This window comes from Nipponia nippon, unplaced genomic scaffold, assembly GCF_047370975.1.
Source record: "Nipponia nippon isolate SJK-2023a ecotype South Korea unplaced genomic scaffold, ASM4737097v1 scaffold_9, whole genome shotgun sequence".
NCBI classification, from domain to species: Eukaryota; Metazoa; Chordata; class Aves; order Pelecaniformes; family Threskiornithidae; genus Nipponia; species Nipponia nippon.
In genome coordinates, this window is record NW_028262413.1 from 49,238,618 (window position 1) to 49,257,771 (window position 19,154).

The window sequence follows — 19,154 nt, forward strand, 5'->3', positions numbered from 1 at the left end:
CCTCTTAAATACTGGCAGGTTGGGGCATCGACCACCTCTCACCCTCTTCTGAGAAGTGGCTTCGTAACTCCGTAAGCAGTCTGTGCAGGTCGGCAGTGCTGCAGGGGGAGGGAGGCAGGAAAAATGGAAGCAAACCACTTATAAAACCTGCAGAAATGCTGCTGGAAGCTGGCGTGCTTATTGCTGGGACAAAACGGTGCTGCTGAAAGGCATTCGTGAAAGCAAAGGGGAGAGGAGGTGCTTGCCATGGCGATGAGAGAGGGCTGCGAGACGAGAGGGATGGACCAGGCGGGAAAGGTGAAGCTGGAGCCCGGCTGTTGCGGAGCAGGGGAGGTTGGAGCAGTGAGGGGGCTCATGGGGCACCAGCACAGCCTGTGCCGGACCCAGAGCTGCCTCCTGTGCCGCGGTGGTGCTGGGACTCCCGTGGGTGAGCATGCCAAAGGCACCGGCACTGAGCTAAGCGGAGCCTCTGCCCTGCGCTTCACTTGGGCTCACAAGCCCGACAGTTTGACCACTTTCTAGATGTTCCCTGTGAGGAGGGTTTGGGCTCTGGTTCCTCGGGATCCCCGTGCCCTTCGCTGCTGCTTCTTGCTCCTCCAAGGAGCACAGAGCAGGGTGGCACGCTCGGCTTTCTTGACTGGTCCCCAAATGGCACAGGCACCTGTCCCCAGGAGTCGCTGCTGGGGAGCTCTGGGGCACGCGAGGAGCCAGACCTCAGCCTCGGGGTTCAATAGCCTGGCCAGAAAGGCCGACGGCAGACACAGGGCCAAGCTGCCCCTCTGCAGCCTGGCTCCTCGGTACCTCCTGCAGCTGAGACCCCCAGGGCTGCCCCGCTCCCACGTTCTGGGGCGTGTGGTGCTGGGGACCCGCACTGGCATCACCCCCGTCAGCCTGGGGTTTGCTGGGGACGGTGATCAGGAAAGGGGCAACGGCCGCAAGGAGTCCCTCGCGGAGTGGCGTCCCTGGCGGCTGCATGGTGGCAGGGGCACCTGGAGGGCTAACGGCTGTCTCTCTCCCTCCCCAGCCATGACAGCCTAGGCAGGCGGCAAGAGATGGATCGCTTCACCGAGTGCGGGACCCAGACGGACGCGGTGGTGGTGCTGTCCCTAGCGCAGGCTGCGGTTCTGGGCTTGGTGTCCGAGAATGAGCTTCTTGGGGCCACCATCAGCCCCACTGGCTTCTTCCCGGGGCTGGGAGGGGAGCTGCCAGATGACACCGCGGTGGAGCCCGGTGAGCCGGAGGGCGAGTGCCGGCTGGAGGGCGAGGGGCAGGCGCCGGGGGACGGGCAGGAGGAGGACGCCTTGGAGGCAGAGTCCTCCCTGGAGAAGCATGCCCGGAGGAGGAAGCGGCCTCCCGTGAGGCTGGTGCCCAAGGTCAAGTGCGAGGAGGCAGAGGATGAGGTGCTGTATGAAGCGTCCGTCCCGGGGGACGAGAAGGGTGAGCGGCAGCGCGGCCGCCCGCCCCCCCTCCAGGACCCCAGCCAGGAGCAGACGGTGCAGAGCAGTGCCATGAAGATGATCGACCTCGGCGCCTTCGGCAGGAAGCCCCGGCGCCTGCGGCACCTGCGCCGGCACGCGCGCCAGGAGCTGGAGGGCACCGACCGCCGCCTTGGGGATGCCGACCCGGCCGGCACGGCGGAGGGTGGCACCGTGGGCGCCCTGCGGACTGAGTGTGCCTTTGAGGCGGGTGCCCCGTCCCCTGGCGAGGTGGAGGCCCCCGCGCCGGCGTCCCCCGAGCAGGTGAAGAGCGAGCAGGGCTTCGCCTGGCAGGAGCCGGGGGAGCTGGAGGCGGAGGCGGCGGGTGCCACCAGCGAGCGCAACAAGAAGGCGCAGCTAGACCGGCTGGACATCAACGTGCAGATCGACGACTCCTACCTGGTGGAGGCGGGGGACCGCCAGAAGCGCTGGCAGTGCCGCATGTGCGAGAAGTCCTACACGTCCAAGTACAACCTGGTGACCCACATACTGGGCCACAACGGCATCAAGCCCCACTCCTGCCCGCACTGCAACAAGCTCTTCAAGCAGCCCAGCCACCTGCAGACCCACCTGCTGACCCACCAGGGCACGCGGCCCCACAAGTGCGAGGTGTGCAGCAAGGCCTTCACCCAGACCAGCCACCTGAAGCGGCACATGCTGCTGCACACCGACATCAAGCCCTACAGCTGCCGCTTCTGCGGCCGCGGCTTCGCCTACCCCAGCGAGCTGAAGGCGCACGAGGTGAAGCACGAGAGCGGCCGCTGCCACGTCTGCGTGGAGTGCGGGCTGGACTTCTCCACACTCACCCAGCTGAAGCGGCACCTCTCCACGCACCAGGGCCCCACGCTGTACCAGTGCCTGGAGTGCAGCAAGTCCTTCCACTACCGCAGCCAGCTGCAGAACCACATGCTGAAGCACCAGAACGTCCGGCCCTTCGTCTGCACCGAGTGCGGGATGGAGTTCAGCCAGATCCACCACCTCAAGCAGCACTCCCTCACGCACAAGGTAGGGGCCGCGGCACGGCGGGCACCCGAGGGGTGCTGCCCTGGCCATGCCTGAAGGAGATGTGCCGGCTCTGGATGTGGGTGCAGGGGGAGAGGGGTGTCCCCATGCCCCAGAGTCCTGTCCAGCCCTGGGAGATGGGTGGTGCGTGTGGGCAGAGGCACCCGTGGTTGGCATTCCTTAGGGGTCGTTAATTAGCAGTGAAAGGGCATTGTCATGGGCAGGGGCCCTGGGGCTGCCCAGCCTCCTTTCGTCCTGGGGGCTTCCATCCTCAGGGAGGGGGGTTCGGAGCTGCTGCGGGCGCTGCAGCAGGGTGACTGGGGGGGCCCTGCCGTGCGCTGCCGCAGCCCCTCCCAGCGGGCTGTGAGCGAGGGGTTTGCCCTTTTCCAGTGGCTCTTTCAAGGGGCAGCAATTGGCCTGAGCTGGAGAGCAGAGCTAGGTCTCCCAGCTGGGCTTACAGAGCCCGTCCGGCCACGCTCCCTGCAGCCCATCTCCTGCACGCTGCCGGGCTCAGGCAGGGCCCTCGGACGTACCCATGCCGGGTCGGCCGCCGTACGGCGGCTGCCCTCCCCAGCCAGCCCCTTCCCGTGGGTGCCGCTTTGCGGAGCTGCTCTCCCTCCAGCGGCACTGACCTAATACTGGGTTTCCCAAGTCCTGCAAATGCATTCCCAGTGCGGGTGAGAGGATGGTATCTGGGGGTGAGGCAGGAGGCAGGATCCTGCCCGCTGCAGGACCAGGCAGCGGCAGTTACCCCCCAGGGCAGTGTGGGGATGGCCCCAGGCTTTCGGTAGCGCCCGCTCTGCACTTGCAGAAGGGGCAGGGAGAGGGGAGCAGGAGATGCTCTGGGGAAGGTGCAGATGAGCTGATGAGGGTAAATCCCCCCCCCCAGTTCCTGCGGTCCAGCCCGCTGACAGTCCCCGAAGCTCAGTGTAGTGTGAGGAGCATGGGTCGCTGCTCTGCACCGTGCCTGGCCCTGCTCCTGTGCCCCCAGCTGCTGCGGGGTCTGTTCAGAGGCCGCCGAGCCGCCCTGGCAGCGCCGAGCACTGGCCCCCGCTGCCGCAGGCAGAGCCCTGCCTGCTGCCGCGCTGCCCGGGGCTGGGTTCTGCCCCCTGCCCACGGCTCTCGAACCCCTTGCAGGGCGTGAAGGAGTTCAAGTGCGAGGTGTGCGGGCGGGAGTTCACCCTGCAGGCCAACATGAAGCGGCACATGCTGATCCACACCAGCGTCCGTCCCTACCAGTGCCACATCTGCTTCAAGACGTTTGTGCAGAAGCAGACGCTCAAGACCCACATGATTGTGCACTCACCGGTGAAGCCATTCAAATGCAAGGTACCGGCGGGGGTCCGGGGGTTGGCACGCCCGTGTGCCGCACTCGGAGAAACCCGGCCAGGCTGGGTTGAGTCCTCAGTCACAAGCAGTTTTGTGATGCCTCCCTCTGTTCGCTCGGGCAAACAGCTCGTCCTGACGCGTCCGCTCAGAGCTGCGCAGCGGGGAGGGCACGGGCACCGCTAACGGAGAAGGACAATTAGTACCCCTCTCTGCCCAGCGCTAGATGTGCTGGAGCTCCCAGCAACACCAGCACAGCATCCCTGAGACCTCCCACCGCAGGGGGCGAGGCGAGGGGAGGAGGGAGGCGGCCCCGTTACTCTTAGGAGTTGGTGGGAGCAACGGGGGGGACCCCAGGAGTGGGGGTCTGAAAAGCACACGTCCCTGCGGCAGCACCGGCCGTCGCGGGCAAGCGCCTGCCGCTGTCCCCCTTTGCCGGGGGCGGTGGGAGCGCCCTCGCTGACCCCAGGAACGCTGCCCGCAGGTCTGCGGGAAGTCCTTCAACCGCATGTACAACCTGCTGGGCCACATGCACCTGCACGCCGGGAGCAAGCCCTTCAAGTGCCCCTACTGCTCCAGCAAGTTCAACCTGAAGGGCAACCTGAGCCGGCACATGAAGGTCAAGCACGGGGTGATGGACATCAGCCTGGACAGCCAAGGTAGGTGCAGGCTGTGGCCCGTCCCTGCCGCTGCCTATCGCTGCCTGGGTGCTGTGGTCTTCCCCGCTGCGGCCGCTCCTGGGAGCGCCCAGCTGTCGGCTGTTTGCTTCGGGAGCTGGGCTGTGCCGCGGCGGCTCCGGCGAGTGCCTTTCGGCGAGCTCGTGTCCTGCTGCCCGAGGGCTGCCCTCGTCCTGCCAGCAGTGCGTGGTGACACAGGCTGCCGCCCCAGCCTCCCCTCCGTCCTCAAGCACCTCTCCTCCCCCAAGGGCCATGGAAAGGTACCGAGCGGGAGCTGAGTGAGCTTAATAACCTTGGTACAAATTAAATAAATAAACTTCATAATAAATAAGTTAAAATAAATAGCTCCTCAAGAAGCCACTGAGGCTTCTGCATCTCTGGACAGGACAGTGCCCTCTGGTGACACTGTGATTTTGGGCAAAGGGTTTTGCAGGGCGGGAGGGGTAAATGCCGCTGTTCTTGCCCCGGCTGCCCCCTCTACGCCTGCCCAAAGGCACCCTGGGGGCACGGGAGATGCTCCTGCCGCAGGTTTCCGCACAGCATTGGTGCAGATGCTCCATCAGCAGTCTCGCAGCGGGACCACCTCTGCTTCGTACGGACAGAGCTGGAGATGAGCTCTGGCTGTTTCGTCCCCTCAGTTACCCAGCGGCTCAACGCCCACCTTGAGCGCGTCCTGGGGTGACCCAGCAGGATCCCCCATTCCTGCCCTTTTCCTCCTCGCCCCGGCCGAGCCTCAGCCGGTGCCCAGCACCGCGGCGCAGGCAGGGAGTGCGAGCACGGGGGCGGCGCTGGGAGGACGCCTTTCCTGCGCTGCCGTCCTCTCCTTGCCTCCCCCGGCCCCCGCGGTGGGACGGGTGCTGCAGACCCCCGCGTGTGGCACAGGCACCGGTTGGGGGTGAGCACGCACGTGCCAGCTCTTTGCTCTGGCAACCCGTCCCTGCTGTGGTGCATGGCCGGGGATCCTCTGAGCCGAGAGCCCCCCGCAAGTGGCCTGGCTCGAGCAGAGCCGTAGCTCCTGGGGGGCTTTGGGCTCTGAACCCGAGCTGCCCGGGGAGGGGGGGTGCTCTTGGCCCTGGACCTTCATGCAGGTCTGTCATCGGGTGTTCCTGTGCTGAATCCTAGATACCATGATGGACCTGGCCGGGGCTGACCATGCCGAGCTGGACGGGCAGCAGGAGATGGACGACTTCGAGGAGGAGAACTCTTACGGCTACGGGGGGGTAGGCAACCCTCCAGACGAGCACGCCCTGACCGAGCAGGCCATGAAGGAGATGGCGTACTACAACATGTTGTAGCCGCGGCTGGAGGAGGCTGCCGGGGACCTGTGTGGACTTTGTGTGGTAAGAGGAGCTGCTGCCGGCAGGCTGCGGCACCCAGCCAGACCTGCACCACCACCCCTGGAGATGGGGCCTCCAGCTGAGCTTGGTGAAGGAGAAAACAGGGATGTCCAAAAACCTTTGCTGGGGCGAAGGCAGGAGCGAAGCTGGAGGCGGCACAGGGCAGCGGTCGCTGCCTGCCACGGGCATGCCGAGCCGGCGCAGCGAGGGCTTGGCTACAAGCTGCTGCCAGACCCTTGCAGAGCCTCGGCGGAGGTCTCGCCATCGCTGGGGTCCTTCCCTCCTTCCCCACCACCCCGAGAGGGAGCGCCGAGCTGCACGCCGGCTGCCTGCAGCTCTCCTGCCCGGTGCTGACCTCCCTTCGCTCTGCTCCTGCCTCCCTGCCTGCCCCACCGCGCGGTGGCAAGCCAGGACCTTGCCTCTGCCTTCGCCCCTGCCTTCGCCCCTGCCTGTACTCCCGCGTCCAGCGTACTTGAAGCTGCGGGCAGGGGAAGGCACGTCCCAGAAGATGATGAGCATTACTAATTATTCTACCTCCTGGGTCCTCCCCCACGGCTGTGCCAGGGCTGCAGCCCAGCCACCCCCCAGCGCCCCGTGGGGCAGAAGCCCCTCTGCCTGCGGGAGGAGGTGGGTTTGCATTTCTTGCTCTTCCCCGTCTCCCGGACAGGCGAGAGCTGTCCCACTTGCTCTGGCACCGGCTGCGAGCTGGCACGGGCAAAGCTGCGGCAACCTACGTGAGGCCACGGGGCACATACAAAACAGAATATTTTCTTACAAACTAATGGCAAAGCTCAGAGGAAGCAGCAGCTCTGGGTATAGAGCAGCTGTAGCAAGCGGTGTATTTAAAGGAAGACAAACCCTGTTCAACTTGAGCAAATGATGGTATTTTGAAAGTAATTTATTTTTTTCAGATGTGCCGCGTGGTTGGATTTATCTTTTCACTGAGTTCAGTTTCCTTCAACCAATGTGCTTTGTAAACCTGTGTAACGTGTGTGGTCTGTGCACGGGCAGCGGCGGGGGCTGCAATGGTGCTCGGGGGGGCTGAGGACCAGAGGGGGTCCTGCCATCCGTGGGGCAGCCGAGCACCGGCAGGGCCACGCTAACGAACCGCAGCCACCCTCTGTGCTGCCGGCACCCCCTCCTCGCCCCGCTGAGCTGCTCCGGGGCTCAGGAAAAGTCTCTTGCTGAGGCGCTGTAGCCCTTTGGAGGCGGGTTTGCCTCCTACGCTCCCAGGCGCTGTGGCGCGGGGAGAAAGCAGCTGGGACCAGGAGCACCCTCCTGGCTTTCCGCCTTTCCTGCCATGGGGCAGGGGACCAGGCAGCACCGAGAGCATCGCTCCCCCAGCGGGGCCTGCACCAGGCACTGGTACCTCCTGGGTGGCTGCAGCCGCGGTGCTGGCACAGGGTCCGGGACCCCCGAGTGCACGGCAGGCAGCCGAGCAGGTGCAGGTCCCCCCGCGCTCCCTGGAGCAGGGCACCACCCGCCCCATCCCCGAGAGCCCCAGTCTGGCACTGGGGGTTGGCACCGCTCAGCCCCCCGGTTCCCAGGCCCCAGGACGGCAGGGTGGCTCCCAGCCTTGCCATCTCCTTTTCCCCCTCAACCTCCTCCAGCCTTGGGGCAGGATGGGGACGGCCACAGCACTGGCCAGCCCGGACCCCCTCCTGCAGCGCTGCCCCTCCGTGCTCCCCCACACGCTACCTCAGTCCAGTTACCAAAAAGCAGCAACGCGCGTCCCCTCATGCTGGGTGAGGACGGGCTGGCGAGGCTGAGCCCAGGGGGTCTTCGCTGCTGCCGGGAGGCAGCCCTGGCCGGCTGCGGCAGCGGGCTCTGCCCATGGGATGAGGCGGCGGGACCTCGTGCTGGTGGCGCAGCCAGTGCCAGCAGCCGCAGGGCTCCCTGGCCTCCCCCTCCTCGCGTACGCAGCGCGTTCAGCTGCCCCTTGTGCAAAGCCCTACTGTGTTTTGGTTATTTTTTTATCTCCTCGGTTTGAAGAGTTGTTTAGCAATAATTCTAATAAATGTGTATTCTTTAGCTGCTGGCTGCCTCCTGCGGCTGGCACCCGCCCCGTGCCCACGCCGCGAGAGCCGTGCCACCACCACGCGCTGTGGGCCGGTGAGGTGTTTAATGGCTGCTAGCACCGTGAGGTGGGAGGGTACAGGAATCGGTGCGGGACAGGCCCCCCGGACCCCCCCAGTCCTACACACCCCTGCTAAAAAGGCTTTAAAAACACTCGTAAGAAAACTGCTTATAAAAATTATTCAACTGTTCCTGAGCCGTGTCGGTGAGCTGAGGTGGCACTGGGTCCCCGTCCGTCCGGGTGGCAGCGGGGCCGGGGCTGGGTGGCCCCCCGCCCCGCTACTGCTTGCCCAGGGCCTTGTCCAGGTTGTTCTTGATGGCGTCCAGGAAGTCGGTGGTGTTCACAAAGTGCTCGTTCAGCTTCACGCTGGGGAGAGGGGCAGAGAGGGGCTGCAGGGGTCCCGCAGCCGGGGGTCCCTGCCCACCCTCCACCGCGGCCAGCCCAGCTGGGGGCAGAGCCGGGGCCGGCAGCGCAGCCCTGGGCGTGGGACGTGGCCCCTGCCCGGCCACAGGCACAGCCCGACCCCGCGAGCTGTAAATAGATGCCCTGAGTCCCCAGGGACTGTCCAGAGGCCAGCGGCCGTCCCACGCGGCCAGCCTGCCTTCGTGGCAGGCGGCTGCCCCACACCGCTCCGCCCTGTGAGCCACACGTACTTGGCGAGGCCGTGGATGCAGCCGGCGAGGTCCTTCGTCATCGTCCCGCTCTCCACCGTTTCGACGCAGACCTTCTCCAGTGTCTGAGCAAACCTGGGGACGGCAGCATCATTTGTGGCTCCAGCAAAGCCGGCACTGCACCAGCACCCCTGTGCTGCGGACCCCACCGCGGGTGGGACCGGGGTGGTTGGTGCCGGGGACAGCTGCTGGCAGTGTCCCCCACCCTGGGGTGCCCCCACCCCACCCCGCTCACTTCATCAGCTCCGGGTTACTGTCCAGCTTGCCCCGGTGCTCCAGGCCACGCGTCCAGGCGAAGATGCTGGCGATGGGGTTCGTGCTGGTGGGTCGCCCCTGCGCAGAGAGAGCGCTCAGCCACCCAGCGTGGGCAGCCCACCATGGGCAACTCGGTGCGGGCAGCTCACCGCGGGCAGAGCGCACCCACCTTCTGGTGCTCCCGGTAGTGGCGGGTGACGGTGCCATGGGCCGCCTCGGCCTCGATGGTCTTCCCATCCGGACACACCAGGACAGAAGTCATCAGCCCCAGGGAGCCAAAGCCTGCAGCGGGACGGGGGTCAGGGCAGCCCCAGCAGTGCGACTGCACACAGCCCACCCCATCCCACACCGCCCCACAGCACCCCAACCTGCCCCACAGCACCCCAACCTGCCCCACCTTGGGCCAGGATGTCTGACTGGACGTCCCCGTCGTAGTTCTTGCACGCCCAGACGAATCCGCCGGAGGACTTCAGCACCTGGGCGACCATGTCGTCGATGAGCCGGTGCTCGTACCAGATCTTCAGCTTGTCGAACTCCGTCTTGTAGTGCCTGGGAGCCCAGGGCGGGCATCAGCCGTGCCCGGCCGTGCCCACCGCAGGCCGGGTCCCACTGCTACCCTCGGGCAACGGCCCCCCAGGAGGGGCAGCCAGCCCCCCGCCCTAGCAGCCAGAGCTCCTCCAAGTCCGTACTTATCGAAGATCTCCTGGAAGATGTCTTTGAAGCGCCCGTCATAGGCCTTCAGGATGGTGTTCTTGGTGCTCATGTAGAGAGGCCACTTCTTCTGGATGGCGTACTGGAAGCAGCTGTGAGCGAAGCCCGAGATGGACTGCAAGGGAAGCGCATGGACCCCCGTGGGACCCCCGTCCCACCGGCCTGGCCGGGTCCACCACGGATGGCAGGGCGTGCCTCCCCACAGGGACCCCTCCTGCTGCCCCCAGCCCACCCCGTTACCTCGTCCGTGTTGTACATGCCCATGCCCACACCACCGCCGGGGAAGTTGTACACCTCCCACTCCTTCGTCCCGCTGCCGTCCTTCGGCGTGAAGACCATCTTGAACGTCCCGGACTTGCCCACCACGAAGTCGGTGGCTTTGTACTGCAAGGAGCAGGGCAGAGCATCGGGCAGGGTCCGGCAGGAGCTGCCAGACGGCTCTGCACCAGCGGCGGCCGCTGGACGGGGCTCACCTGGTCGCCGTGGGCATGCCTGCCGATGGTGATGGGCTTGGTCCAGCCAGGCACCAGGCGGGGGATGTTCTTGCAGATGATGGGCTCCCGGAAGACCGTTCCCCCCAGGATGTTTCGGATGGTGCCGTTGGGGCTCTTCCACATCTTCTTCAGCTTGAACTCTGGGGTGTGCAGGGGTGAGGCCCCTGAGGGATCCCCCCACCAGGCACAGCCCTGGCGGCCACCCCAACCCGGCGCCAGGCCCCTGCCAGCCCCCCCCCTGCTCCTCCGTGCCGTGGGCTGCTGCCAGAGCCCTGCTGTCGGGCCAGCCAAGGAGAGGGACAGCCGGCGTGGGCTCGTGACTGGCAGCGGGCAGAGGCCGGTCTGTCCCCAGCCCCATGCCCTCGGGGTCCCCGCAGCACCCGGCGGGCACAGTGCTAAGACCAGGGCCCCCAGCCCAGGCAGTGGTGCAGCCCCCGACCCACCAGAAACCTGAGCCGGTGGGGAAAGCGCTGGCTGACCCAGAGGGGCCGGGCACACACGGGGGGCTCAGCACCCCGCGGGGCTGCCGGCACCACCCCCGCTGCGGTGGGAGCTCAGCCCGTTGCCCCCTGCCCACCTTCCACCCTGGCTTCATCTGGCGTGATAGTGGCACACTTCACAGCCACGCTGTACTTCTGGGTGGCCAGCGCCGAGTCGATGGTGACCTGGTCGTCCGTCTTGTCCCGGTGAGGCAGGCCCAGGTCAAAATACTTCAGCTGGACGTCCACGTTGGGCAGGATGAGCTGGGGGTCCCAGGAGAGCATCAGAGCGGGGGGATGGTGCGGGGTGCCTGGGGAGCAGCACCGTGCACCGCGACACGCCCAGCCCCGGCCCCTACCCCAGCCCAGCCATGGCTGCCTGCCTGGGACGGTCCCCCCTGCCCGGGACGGTCCCCCCTCCCCAGGACCTCCTCGCTTCCAGGTCCCGCTAGAAGCTGCGCTGATCTCACCACCTGCTTCCTGCGGACGGACGGACGGAGGACAGGCAGACAGGGAGGGCAGCGTGCAGGGACTGCCTGTTCCCTGTACAACAGCCACCTGTTCCTCTGTACAGCACCCGCCAGCTCCGCTTGTGCGACACCCGCCTGTTCCCCAGGCAGGACCCCGTTACCTTCTCCTTGATGAAGGCCCAGATGATCCGCGTCATCTCGTCTCCGTCCATCTCCACCACCGGGTTGGCCACCTTGATCCGCTTGTCGGCATCTGGGGAGCGGCGGCAGGGTGTCAGGGGTGCGTGCCCAGCCCCGCCGGCACCGGCCCCACGGCTCTGCACCGCGGCGTGGGGCCAGGGGTTGTCCCATGGGGACTGCGAGGCCCTGTCCGGCAGGGTTCGGGTGCCACCCCTGCTCAGGGCCGGGTGCGGGTCAGGGTGCAAACCCCGCTTGGGTGCAGGTCGGGGCACAAACCCCACTGGGGTCTGGGCCGGTTCATGGCGCCAGCCCTGCTTGGGGCTGGGCTCGGGTGCAGGTCAGGGTGCAAAACCCCACGTGGGAGCGGGACTGGGAGCGGGTGCACACCCCTCTCGGGGCGGGACACGGGTGCGAGCTGGGCTGCAAAGCCCCACGTGAGACCAGGACCAGGACCGGGTGCAAACCCTCCGGAGCCAGACCCCGGTACAAGCCGGAGTGCAAAACCCTGCACAGGACTGGGACCAGGAGCAAACCCCTCTCGGGGCTGGACCCGGGTGCAAGCTGGGGTGCAAATCCCTGCATGGGACTTGGAGCGGGAGCAAACCCCTCTGGGTGCCAAGCCTGGCTGCAGGTTGGGCTACAAAACCCTGTGTGGGCCTGGGACCGGGGACCGGAGGCAAACCCTTCTGGGGGCCCAGCCTGGCTGCTCCTCAGGCTGCGAAACCCCACGCGGGACCGAGACCGGGTGCGAACCCCTCTCGGGGCGGGACCGGGGGACAAGCCGGGCTGCAAACCTCACGTGAGAGCGGGACCAGGAACAAACCCCTCTGGGGGCCAAACCTGGCTGCGGATCCGGCAGCGAAACCCTGCCCGGGGCCGGGAGCAGGAATAAATCCCTCCGGGATCAGACCGAGCACAAGCCGGGGTGTAAAACCCCCCGTGGGACCGGGAGCAGGAACAAACTCCTCCAGGGGCAGACCGAGCACAAGCCGGGGTGTAAAACCCCGCGTGGAAGCGGGCCCAGGAGCAAACCCTTCTGGGTGCCAAGCCTGGCTGCTGCCGGTCGCGCTGCAAAACCCCACGTGGAACCGAGACCGGGAGCAAACCCCTCCGGGACCGGACCCGGGTGCAAAACCCCGCGTGGGTCCGGGACCGGTGGCAAACACCACCCCCCCCGGGGCCGGCTGTAAGCGGGGGTATGGATCCAGTTGCAATCCCCCCCAAAAAAATCCGAGCCGGGCCAGCGTGCAAACCCCTCCGTGGGCCGGGACCGGTGCAAAGCCCCCCTCGGGGCGGGAGCAGCCGCCCTCTCCGTCCCCAAGGACACAAGGGCTTCCCCCCCCCGCCCCCCCCGCCCCCCGAGGTCCCCCCCACTCACAGTGCCGGCGTTGCCCCGCGGAGGCGGCGGGCAGGGGGCAGAGGGCCAGGCGGCTCAGCGCCGGGGCGGCGCGGAGGTAGCGGGCGGCCATGGCGGGGCGCGACGGGGCGGACGCGCGGGGGGGCGGCGGCGGAGCGGGGACGCGGTTTGCTCCGCCCCGGGGCGGTGCGGGGCCGGGCCCCCCCGTGGGGCCCCGGAGGGGCCCGCGCGGGGTCCCACGGGGGGGTCCCGGCCCGTGCCTTCATCCCCCCATCACTCCACGCACCCCATCTGCACAGCACCCACGGGAGACGATGCCCTCCCGGAAAGGCGGGGGACAAGAGAGGGGTGTCCCCCCCCCGCCCCGGGTGTGCGAGATGCCACTTGCTGCGTGCAACCGGTGCCAAAGCACAAGGTGACCGGCGAGCCCGGATCAGCTTTCACCCCGGGGTCCTTGGGACACGGCGAGAAGGGCGAGCGCGCGAGGCGTCGCGGCCTCCCGCCGCTGCGTGCGCGGTCCCCCCAACCCCGCCCAGGTCGTGCTCGGTGTGGGGTGCGAAGGGCAGGAGGGTTTGCGGTGGTCCCCGCTCCTAGCAAAGGGACGCAGCCCCCCTGCGCCCCGGGCACAGCTGGCTTGGGGACACGCTGCTCGCTGAGCCCGGGGCCCGGAGCCGTTTCCCTACATAGAAGCGAGCGATCCTAGACATTGCCAGCGCGTGACTCGGGGCAGCTGGGCCCAGCGGGACGGGCAGCTGCCGCCACCTCCTCAGGGGGCTTTCGCCTCGCCTGACCCCGGCGTGGGGAGGAAGGGGGGTGATGCACCCCAGGGGCACCCCGAGAACGTGCCGGGGAGCCAGGAGGTGTGCTGGGGCGGCCGGGAGGCTGCCTCGGCCCAGGAGGTTTGCTGTCCCTCTGCACGGGCCAAGCCGATGGCTTTTTTTAGCCACAGGGAATGGGCAGATCCTGCTATGGGAGAAAAAACAGTCCTGCTGGAGCTGCCGGCCCCGGGCAGCGGGGCTGGGGGAGGCAGGGCCGGGCGCACTGACGTCCGCTGGGCTTTAACAGTAACCAGAGCAGAAGCCTGCAGGGCTGCCAGCCGCGGGGGGGCTGGCACCCACTGCTCCGGGGCAGTGCTGGGGTCCCAGGTGTCCCCGCTCCCACAGCTCTCCCCGTGACGCCCCGTCCCGCAAGCGGCCCTGCAGCCTCACGGCCGGGGCTGCCCTGCGGCGGGGCGGTGGGCAGTGTTGCCCCCCCGGCGCAGGGCCCGGGGGCTGCCCAGCTGCACCCTGCCTCAGCGCTGCCCCCCCGGCTGCCCTCACCCCGTCCCCGCGGTCAGAGCCGCCCAGTGACCGCGGCTCTTGCAGGGACGAGGTCACGCCAGCGCGGCGGCGGCCGTCCCCTCACGGAGCGCAGGCTCCGCCGGCGCTGACGAGAGCAGCCATGTGGCACCGTCCCAGGGAAGGGCTGCCTTCAAACAAAGGAGTCCATCCCTGGCCGGGGCCCAATCCGCATGCCCCAGGCCGCTGCCAAAACAGCTTCCCCCGGGGCGCAGCTGGCCCCGGGAGGGTCCCCGGGGGCTGGCAGGGCCGGCTGCGGAGGGCTGGGGCCAGGCTCTGGGGAGCGACGTGTCCCGGGAGGGATCCGACTCCGGCAGCTCAGGGGCACGGAGAGTGCAGCCAGAGGAAGAGCAAGGACCTGGGGGGGGTCTGTCCACGCGTGCACTGCTGCCTGCAGCAGCCCCGCGTCCACCCGTGGGAGGGGGGCACCGAGGAGGCCAAAGGGAACTGCGTGGCCGGTGGGGCCGTGCACTGCGGTTCCTTGCGCGAGCGGTGCTGCCCCCAAACATGGGCCTCCCTCGCTGGCACCGCTCTGAGCCGCCGGCCTGCAGGCTGCGGGGCGGGGGCTGCGTCCCTCCTTCGGCAGCAGGCTGCCTCCCCCGAGGGCTGCGGGCAGCGGCGTGGGCCAGGGATGACACAGACCGTGAGGCAGGGGCACCGCCTCGACCAGCAACCCCGCACCGTGCCCCCTCCCCATGCCCCCCGGGCCCAGGGGTGCACAGAGCAGGCAGCTGCCTGCGGCAGAGCCTCTGCACATGCCAGCAGCATGGCCGGGCGCTGCCTGTGCTGCAGACGTCAGGCGGAGCAGCCGGGCTGCAGTGGGGCTCGGTGGCCCAGGCGGGCAGATGGCAGCGCTCAGGGACAGGAGGATGGAAACTGCACCGCCAGGCTGGAAGGACGGCCCCGGGAAAGGGGGTGCGGGGCCATGGCTGGCTGGCCCTGGGACCCCTGCCCGGGACCCCTGCCTGGCCCAGCGCCCGCAGGTCGGTGTCCACAGCGCTGGCTCTGGGGGAGGGCTGGCACTGCTGCCGCAGCTGTGCTGGCAGCTCTGCTCCGGGGCTGGGGGGTTCTGCCTGCTGGACCCCACACTGTCCTGCCCAGCCCACCCCCGCGGCACAGCCCGCTGCCCCTCTTGCGCCCAGGGCACAGCTGCCTCCCGCCCTGCCCACCCCGGGCTGGAGCGCGGGCCAGCCCCTGCCAGGGCCACCAGCTCCGGGGCTGGAGCACGGGCCAGCCCCTGCCAGGGCCACCGGCTCCGGGTGCCCGGCTCCTCCTGCACCCCAGGAGAGCAGCGCGTCCGCCCGGGCTCTCCGCAGACTCCTGGCCAGCAGCCTCCAGCTCGGAGCGTGTCACCGTGAGGACACCCGGAGCTGTGGGCTACCCCAAAACACACAGAGCTGTGCGTCACCGCGAGATGCCGGGAGCCATGAGTTACCCCAAAACGCCTGCAGCCGGGTGTCGCCGCGAGGAGCTCAGGGCGATGCCTGGAGCCACGTGCGCACGCGCTGGGCGTCCCCGCAGCCGCTGCGCGGACACCTCTGCTCCCGGGGCTGCCGCCCCGCTGCCCCGCAGCACCCCCCCACCCGGGAGGGGTCTCGGCAGCGCACACGCCGCTGCCCCCCGAAACCCCGCTCCCCACCGGCCCCACGCCGCTGCTGAGCCCTCGCTGTGCTGAGGGCAGCGGCCGGCCTCGCCTGGGGGGACCAGCGTCCTCCCGCGGGTGGGCCAGCACCGGCCCGGGGCCAGCACCCCCCGAGTGGGGGCAGCCCCGAGTGGGGGCAGCCGGGCCGGCCCCACGCCGGGACTCCCCGTCCCCTGAGGCTGAGCCCCCCCCCAGCTCCCGCACCCCAGAACCGGGACTGACCCCCCCGGGCCCGCAGCAGCCGCCCCCCCCCCCCGCTCCTGCCCCCCCGGCGGGCGGGACGCCCGGAGCGGTGCCGGTGCCGGTGCCGGTGCCGGCGGCGGCGGCGGCGGCGGCGGTGGCGGAGCGGCGGCCGGGCGGGGCGGCCCTTTGTTGCGAGCGGCGGGCGGAGCAGCCGGAGCCGCCCGGAGCCGCCCCGCTCCCCGCCGCGGGCGGGGACCCCGGAGCCGCCCCCGCTGCCGGCGGGTCCCGCCGCAGCCGCCGCCGAGCCGGTGAGCAGCGGGCGTGCGGGCCGGGGGGCGCAGCGGGCCCGGGGGGTGTGCAGGGGGTGTGCAAGGGGTGTGCAAGGGGTGGGCACGGGCGGCTGCGTGCGAGGGGGGCGTGTGTGTGTGCACGGGTCCTGCGAGGGGGCTTGTGCAGCCGTGCAGGGGTGCGCAGGGTGTGCATGGGTGCACAGGGGTTGTGCAGGGGGTGTGCAGGGGTGGACAGGGGTGTGCAGGGGGTGCACAGGGGTGGACAGGGGTGTGCAGTGGGTGTGCAGGGGTGCGCAGGGGTGCACAGGGGGTGTGTGTGCACAGAGGCTGTGCGAGGGTCTGTGTGTGCACGTGCATGGGGCTCCCCGAGGGACGTGGGCGCGGGGGGGGAGCGCAGGACTGGGGGTGCGTGTGTGTGCAAGTGTGAGTGTGTGAGTGTGCGTGTGAGTGTGTGCAAGTGTGAGTGTGAGAGTGTGCGTGTGAGTGTGTGAGTGTGCACGTGCAGGGTGCGGGCGCATTCGGGGGGGGCTGCGTGGATGGCAGCCCACCCGCAGCGTGGGGCTGTTCCCCCGCAGGGGTGTTTCCAGGTGTGTGCTTGCCATGCAGGGTGTGTACAGCCCGTAAGCCTCCCTGCGTGTGTTTACATGTGCCGGGTGTGCGTTACGCACGGCGCTTGGCCGAGGGTGCGGAAGTGCACGCGCGGTGCTCTGGCCGCGTCTTACGGCCTGCCCCTGAGGAGGCGTGCGTGCACGCTCAGCGACAGGTATGGGGCACGCGTGTGTGCGGCGTGCCCCGCGTGTCTGGGTGTGCCCTCGACGCTCGCAGGCTGCACGCGTGCTGCGTGGCCCAGGCGTGCGGCCGCTGTGCCCGACGATGGTGCTGGGTGCCAGAGCGGCCCTTGGGCCTGGGGACGCAGGGAGGGCTGGGGCCACACGGGCCGTGGGCTCTCCCCGCTTGTCCCCGCTGTCGGCTGCCACCAGTGCTGTGGCTGCTTTTGGGGTCCGGCACCCCCTCCCCTCCCAGGCAGCACCGCAGCGAGGGTACCACTGTGCTGAGGGCGAGCGGGGCCAAGGAGCCCCGCGCTGGTTTGGGCTCTGTGGGGCTGGGGATGGCTGGGAAGGGGTCCTGCATCCCTGAGCCAGGACCCCCCAGTTCCTGCACCCCAGGGGGCAGAAGTGCCTGAGCTCAGAGTCCCCCACGTCCCTGCCCTCTGGAGACTCGCTGTCTCCATTTTGTCAGTGCCAGGGGTGCTGACAGGCAACGGGGGCCCAGAGCGGCGCCCCGGGTGTCCTGCAGCCTCCCGGGCAGGTGGTGCGTGGGTGCAGCAGGCTCTGGCACTGAGGGGGAGCTGGACCGTGGGGATACCCCGTAGTCCTCAGAGCGGAGCCCGACATCGCGCAGGAGCGTGGGGGCGATGGGCCGGGTGCGTTTTGTGCGGTGCCTCGTGGGCTGGGTCCGGGGGCCCCCACAGTGCGCTCTGCCCGGGGTGAAGGGGATGCTGCAGGGCAGCGTGGGGCTGGAGGTGTGCTGCCATCGGACAGGCACCGGCGCCCTGGCTGAGGGAGCGGGGAGGTCTGGGTGGTAGGGTCAGAGCTGGCCGGGGGCCCCAGAGAGCAGAGCTGTGGCCCTGTGGGAGGCCCTCGGCTCAGGCAGGGTGGCACGGCCGGTGCCCACAGGACGGGGAGGATGCCCCGGGGTCCCTGGGCCCTGTGGGGAGCCCTGCAGTGCCCTGCCCGGCTGGCCATGCCCCGCGGGCCCTGCACCGGGGCCACCACCGGCTGGAGCCTCCGTCCCTGGGTCCCGAGCGGGGCCTCTCCCCGGGGGCCGCCGGCTCTGGGGTGCAGCGAAGCAGAGTCAGTGCGCCTGCGCCCCACTCCTCCCTGCCGCGCCGACCGCGGCTGGGCCATCAGAGGCCGCCCGGCTCCAGTGGGACGCGCGGCGTTCTCCGAGCTGCTGGTGATGAGCAGCTGGGTCTGGGAGCATCTGTGCGTGAATCAGCACAGCCTGGGAGCCTGCGCGGCTGCAGGTGTGCGTGCAAGCGCGCTCACGCTCTGCGTGTGTGCGCGGCCAAGAGGAGGCCGTGGGCGGGAGGGGGGCTCGGGGGGACAGCCTGGTGTTGTCTGGCAGCCTCCAGGAGAGCGCCGAGCCGGGGGCGTGCGCGCGAGCCCCAGGAGATGTGGGTCGGGAGGAAGAGCCCGGGCGCGTGGGCTGTGTGCGAGCCAGGTTCGGGTCTCTGAGCGGGAGACGAGCCTGTGCTCCTGCCTGCGCTGCTGCCTGTGCAGGCTGCAGAAGCAGGGCGTGAGCACGAGGCAGCGGCGGCAGCGGCAGCAGCAGCGGGACGCGTGCAGCCCCGTCCCTGCTGCTCGCAGGCAGCAGCACCCAGCTCCGCAGCCGTCTTCCCAGGCACCCGCCGCCCGCGGGAACAGGGTGGAGGGCGCTGGCGTGGGAATTTGGTGCAGAAACCACCACCCCGCCTGCCAGGTGACCCCAGGCCACAGGTTTTGGTGCTGCCCAGGCCCAGCACCCTGAGCAGTTTCCCCGCTGTTGCAGGCGGAGGGCAGGCTGGGACGGCAGCGGGGCCACTGCGCTCGTGCGTGCAGGTACCTGCAGACCCGCGCAGGGCACGCACACGCCGGCCCGGCCGGGCGCTGCGCCTGCGCGGGTGCGCAAGCAGGGCAGGGTGCTGCAGGGTGCCCCTGGCGCTGCCCCACGCTGGCAGGCTGCGTGGGCAGGCGGAGGAGATAAATGGGAGTTTGTCGTAAACAGGCCTGGCTGCCAGCAGCGGTGGGGAGCGCCTCGCAGCCCGCGCTTAAAGGCGCAGGCTCTGGCCTCGCTCCGCTGCCTGCTCGCTGCCCAGCCTGGGCCAGGGCGGCCTGCCCTCCCTGCCTGCCCTCCCTGCCTGCCCTTCCTGCCTGCCCCCAGAGCAGCTGCCCTCCCCACGGGGGTTCCCGTCGCTGTGTGCCGTCACACCGGGGTGCTGGCACCGCGCTCCCACCGCCACAAGCAGGCGATGGCCGCGTCCCCAGAGTCCCCCTGGGACCACCGGGGTGCTGTGGGGTGGAGGGGCCATGGCTGCGGGGGTGAGTGTCTGCTCCCACCCCACGCAGGGTGGCGTGCCTGGCTCCGTGACGCAGAGCCCTGTCCCGTCTGTGTGATTTCCCGGGCAAAGGGTGCTGATAGCAGGTGGGGTG

At 69.2% G+C, this 19,154-nt stretch overlaps 2 protein-coding genes across 3 annotated transcripts in view; one reads left to right on the forward strand and one right to left on the reverse strand.

Moving 5' to 3' along the window:
• The window catches only part of ZNF710 (zinc finger protein 710), a 34,296-nt gene extending 26,448 nt beyond the window's left edge, over window positions 1–7,848 (forward strand). For both annotated transcript variants that reach the window (XM_087744326.1, XM_087744325.1), the window contains exons 2-5: window positions 1,025–2,480; window positions 3,615–3,806; window positions 4,288–4,462; window positions 5,603–7,848. In XM_087744326.1, coding sequence (XP_087600452.1) covers window positions 1,053–2,480; window positions 3,615–3,806; window positions 4,288–4,462; window positions 5,603–5,775 — 1,968 coding nt within the window. In that variant the 5' untranslated portion in view covers window positions 1,025–1,052 and the 3' untranslated portion in view covers window positions 5,776–7,848. The remainder of the gene's footprint in view (window positions 1–1,024; window positions 2,481–3,614; window positions 3,807–4,287; window positions 4,463–5,602) is intronic.
• Window positions 7,849–8,057: 209 nt separating this feature from the next.
• IDH2 (isocitrate dehydrogenase (NADP(+)) 2) lies at window positions 8,058–12,691 on the reverse strand. Its single transcript, XM_087744327.1, has 11 exons — window positions 12,533–12,691; window positions 11,136–11,227; window positions 10,603–10,768; window positions 10,005–10,165; window positions 9,772–9,915; window positions 9,510–9,646; window positions 9,218–9,369; window positions 8,990–9,102; window positions 8,801–8,898; window positions 8,548–8,640; window positions 8,058–8,260 (listed from the first exon to the last, which is right to left on the reverse strand). The coding sequence occupies exons 1-11, from the start codon at window positions 12,621–12,623 to the stop codon at window positions 8,173–8,175; spliced, it is 1,335 nt and encodes a 444-aa protein (XP_087600453.1). The 5' UTR covers window positions 12,624–12,691; the 3' UTR covers window positions 8,058–8,172.
• Between the last annotated feature and the right edge of the window lie 6,463 nt (window positions 12,692–19,154).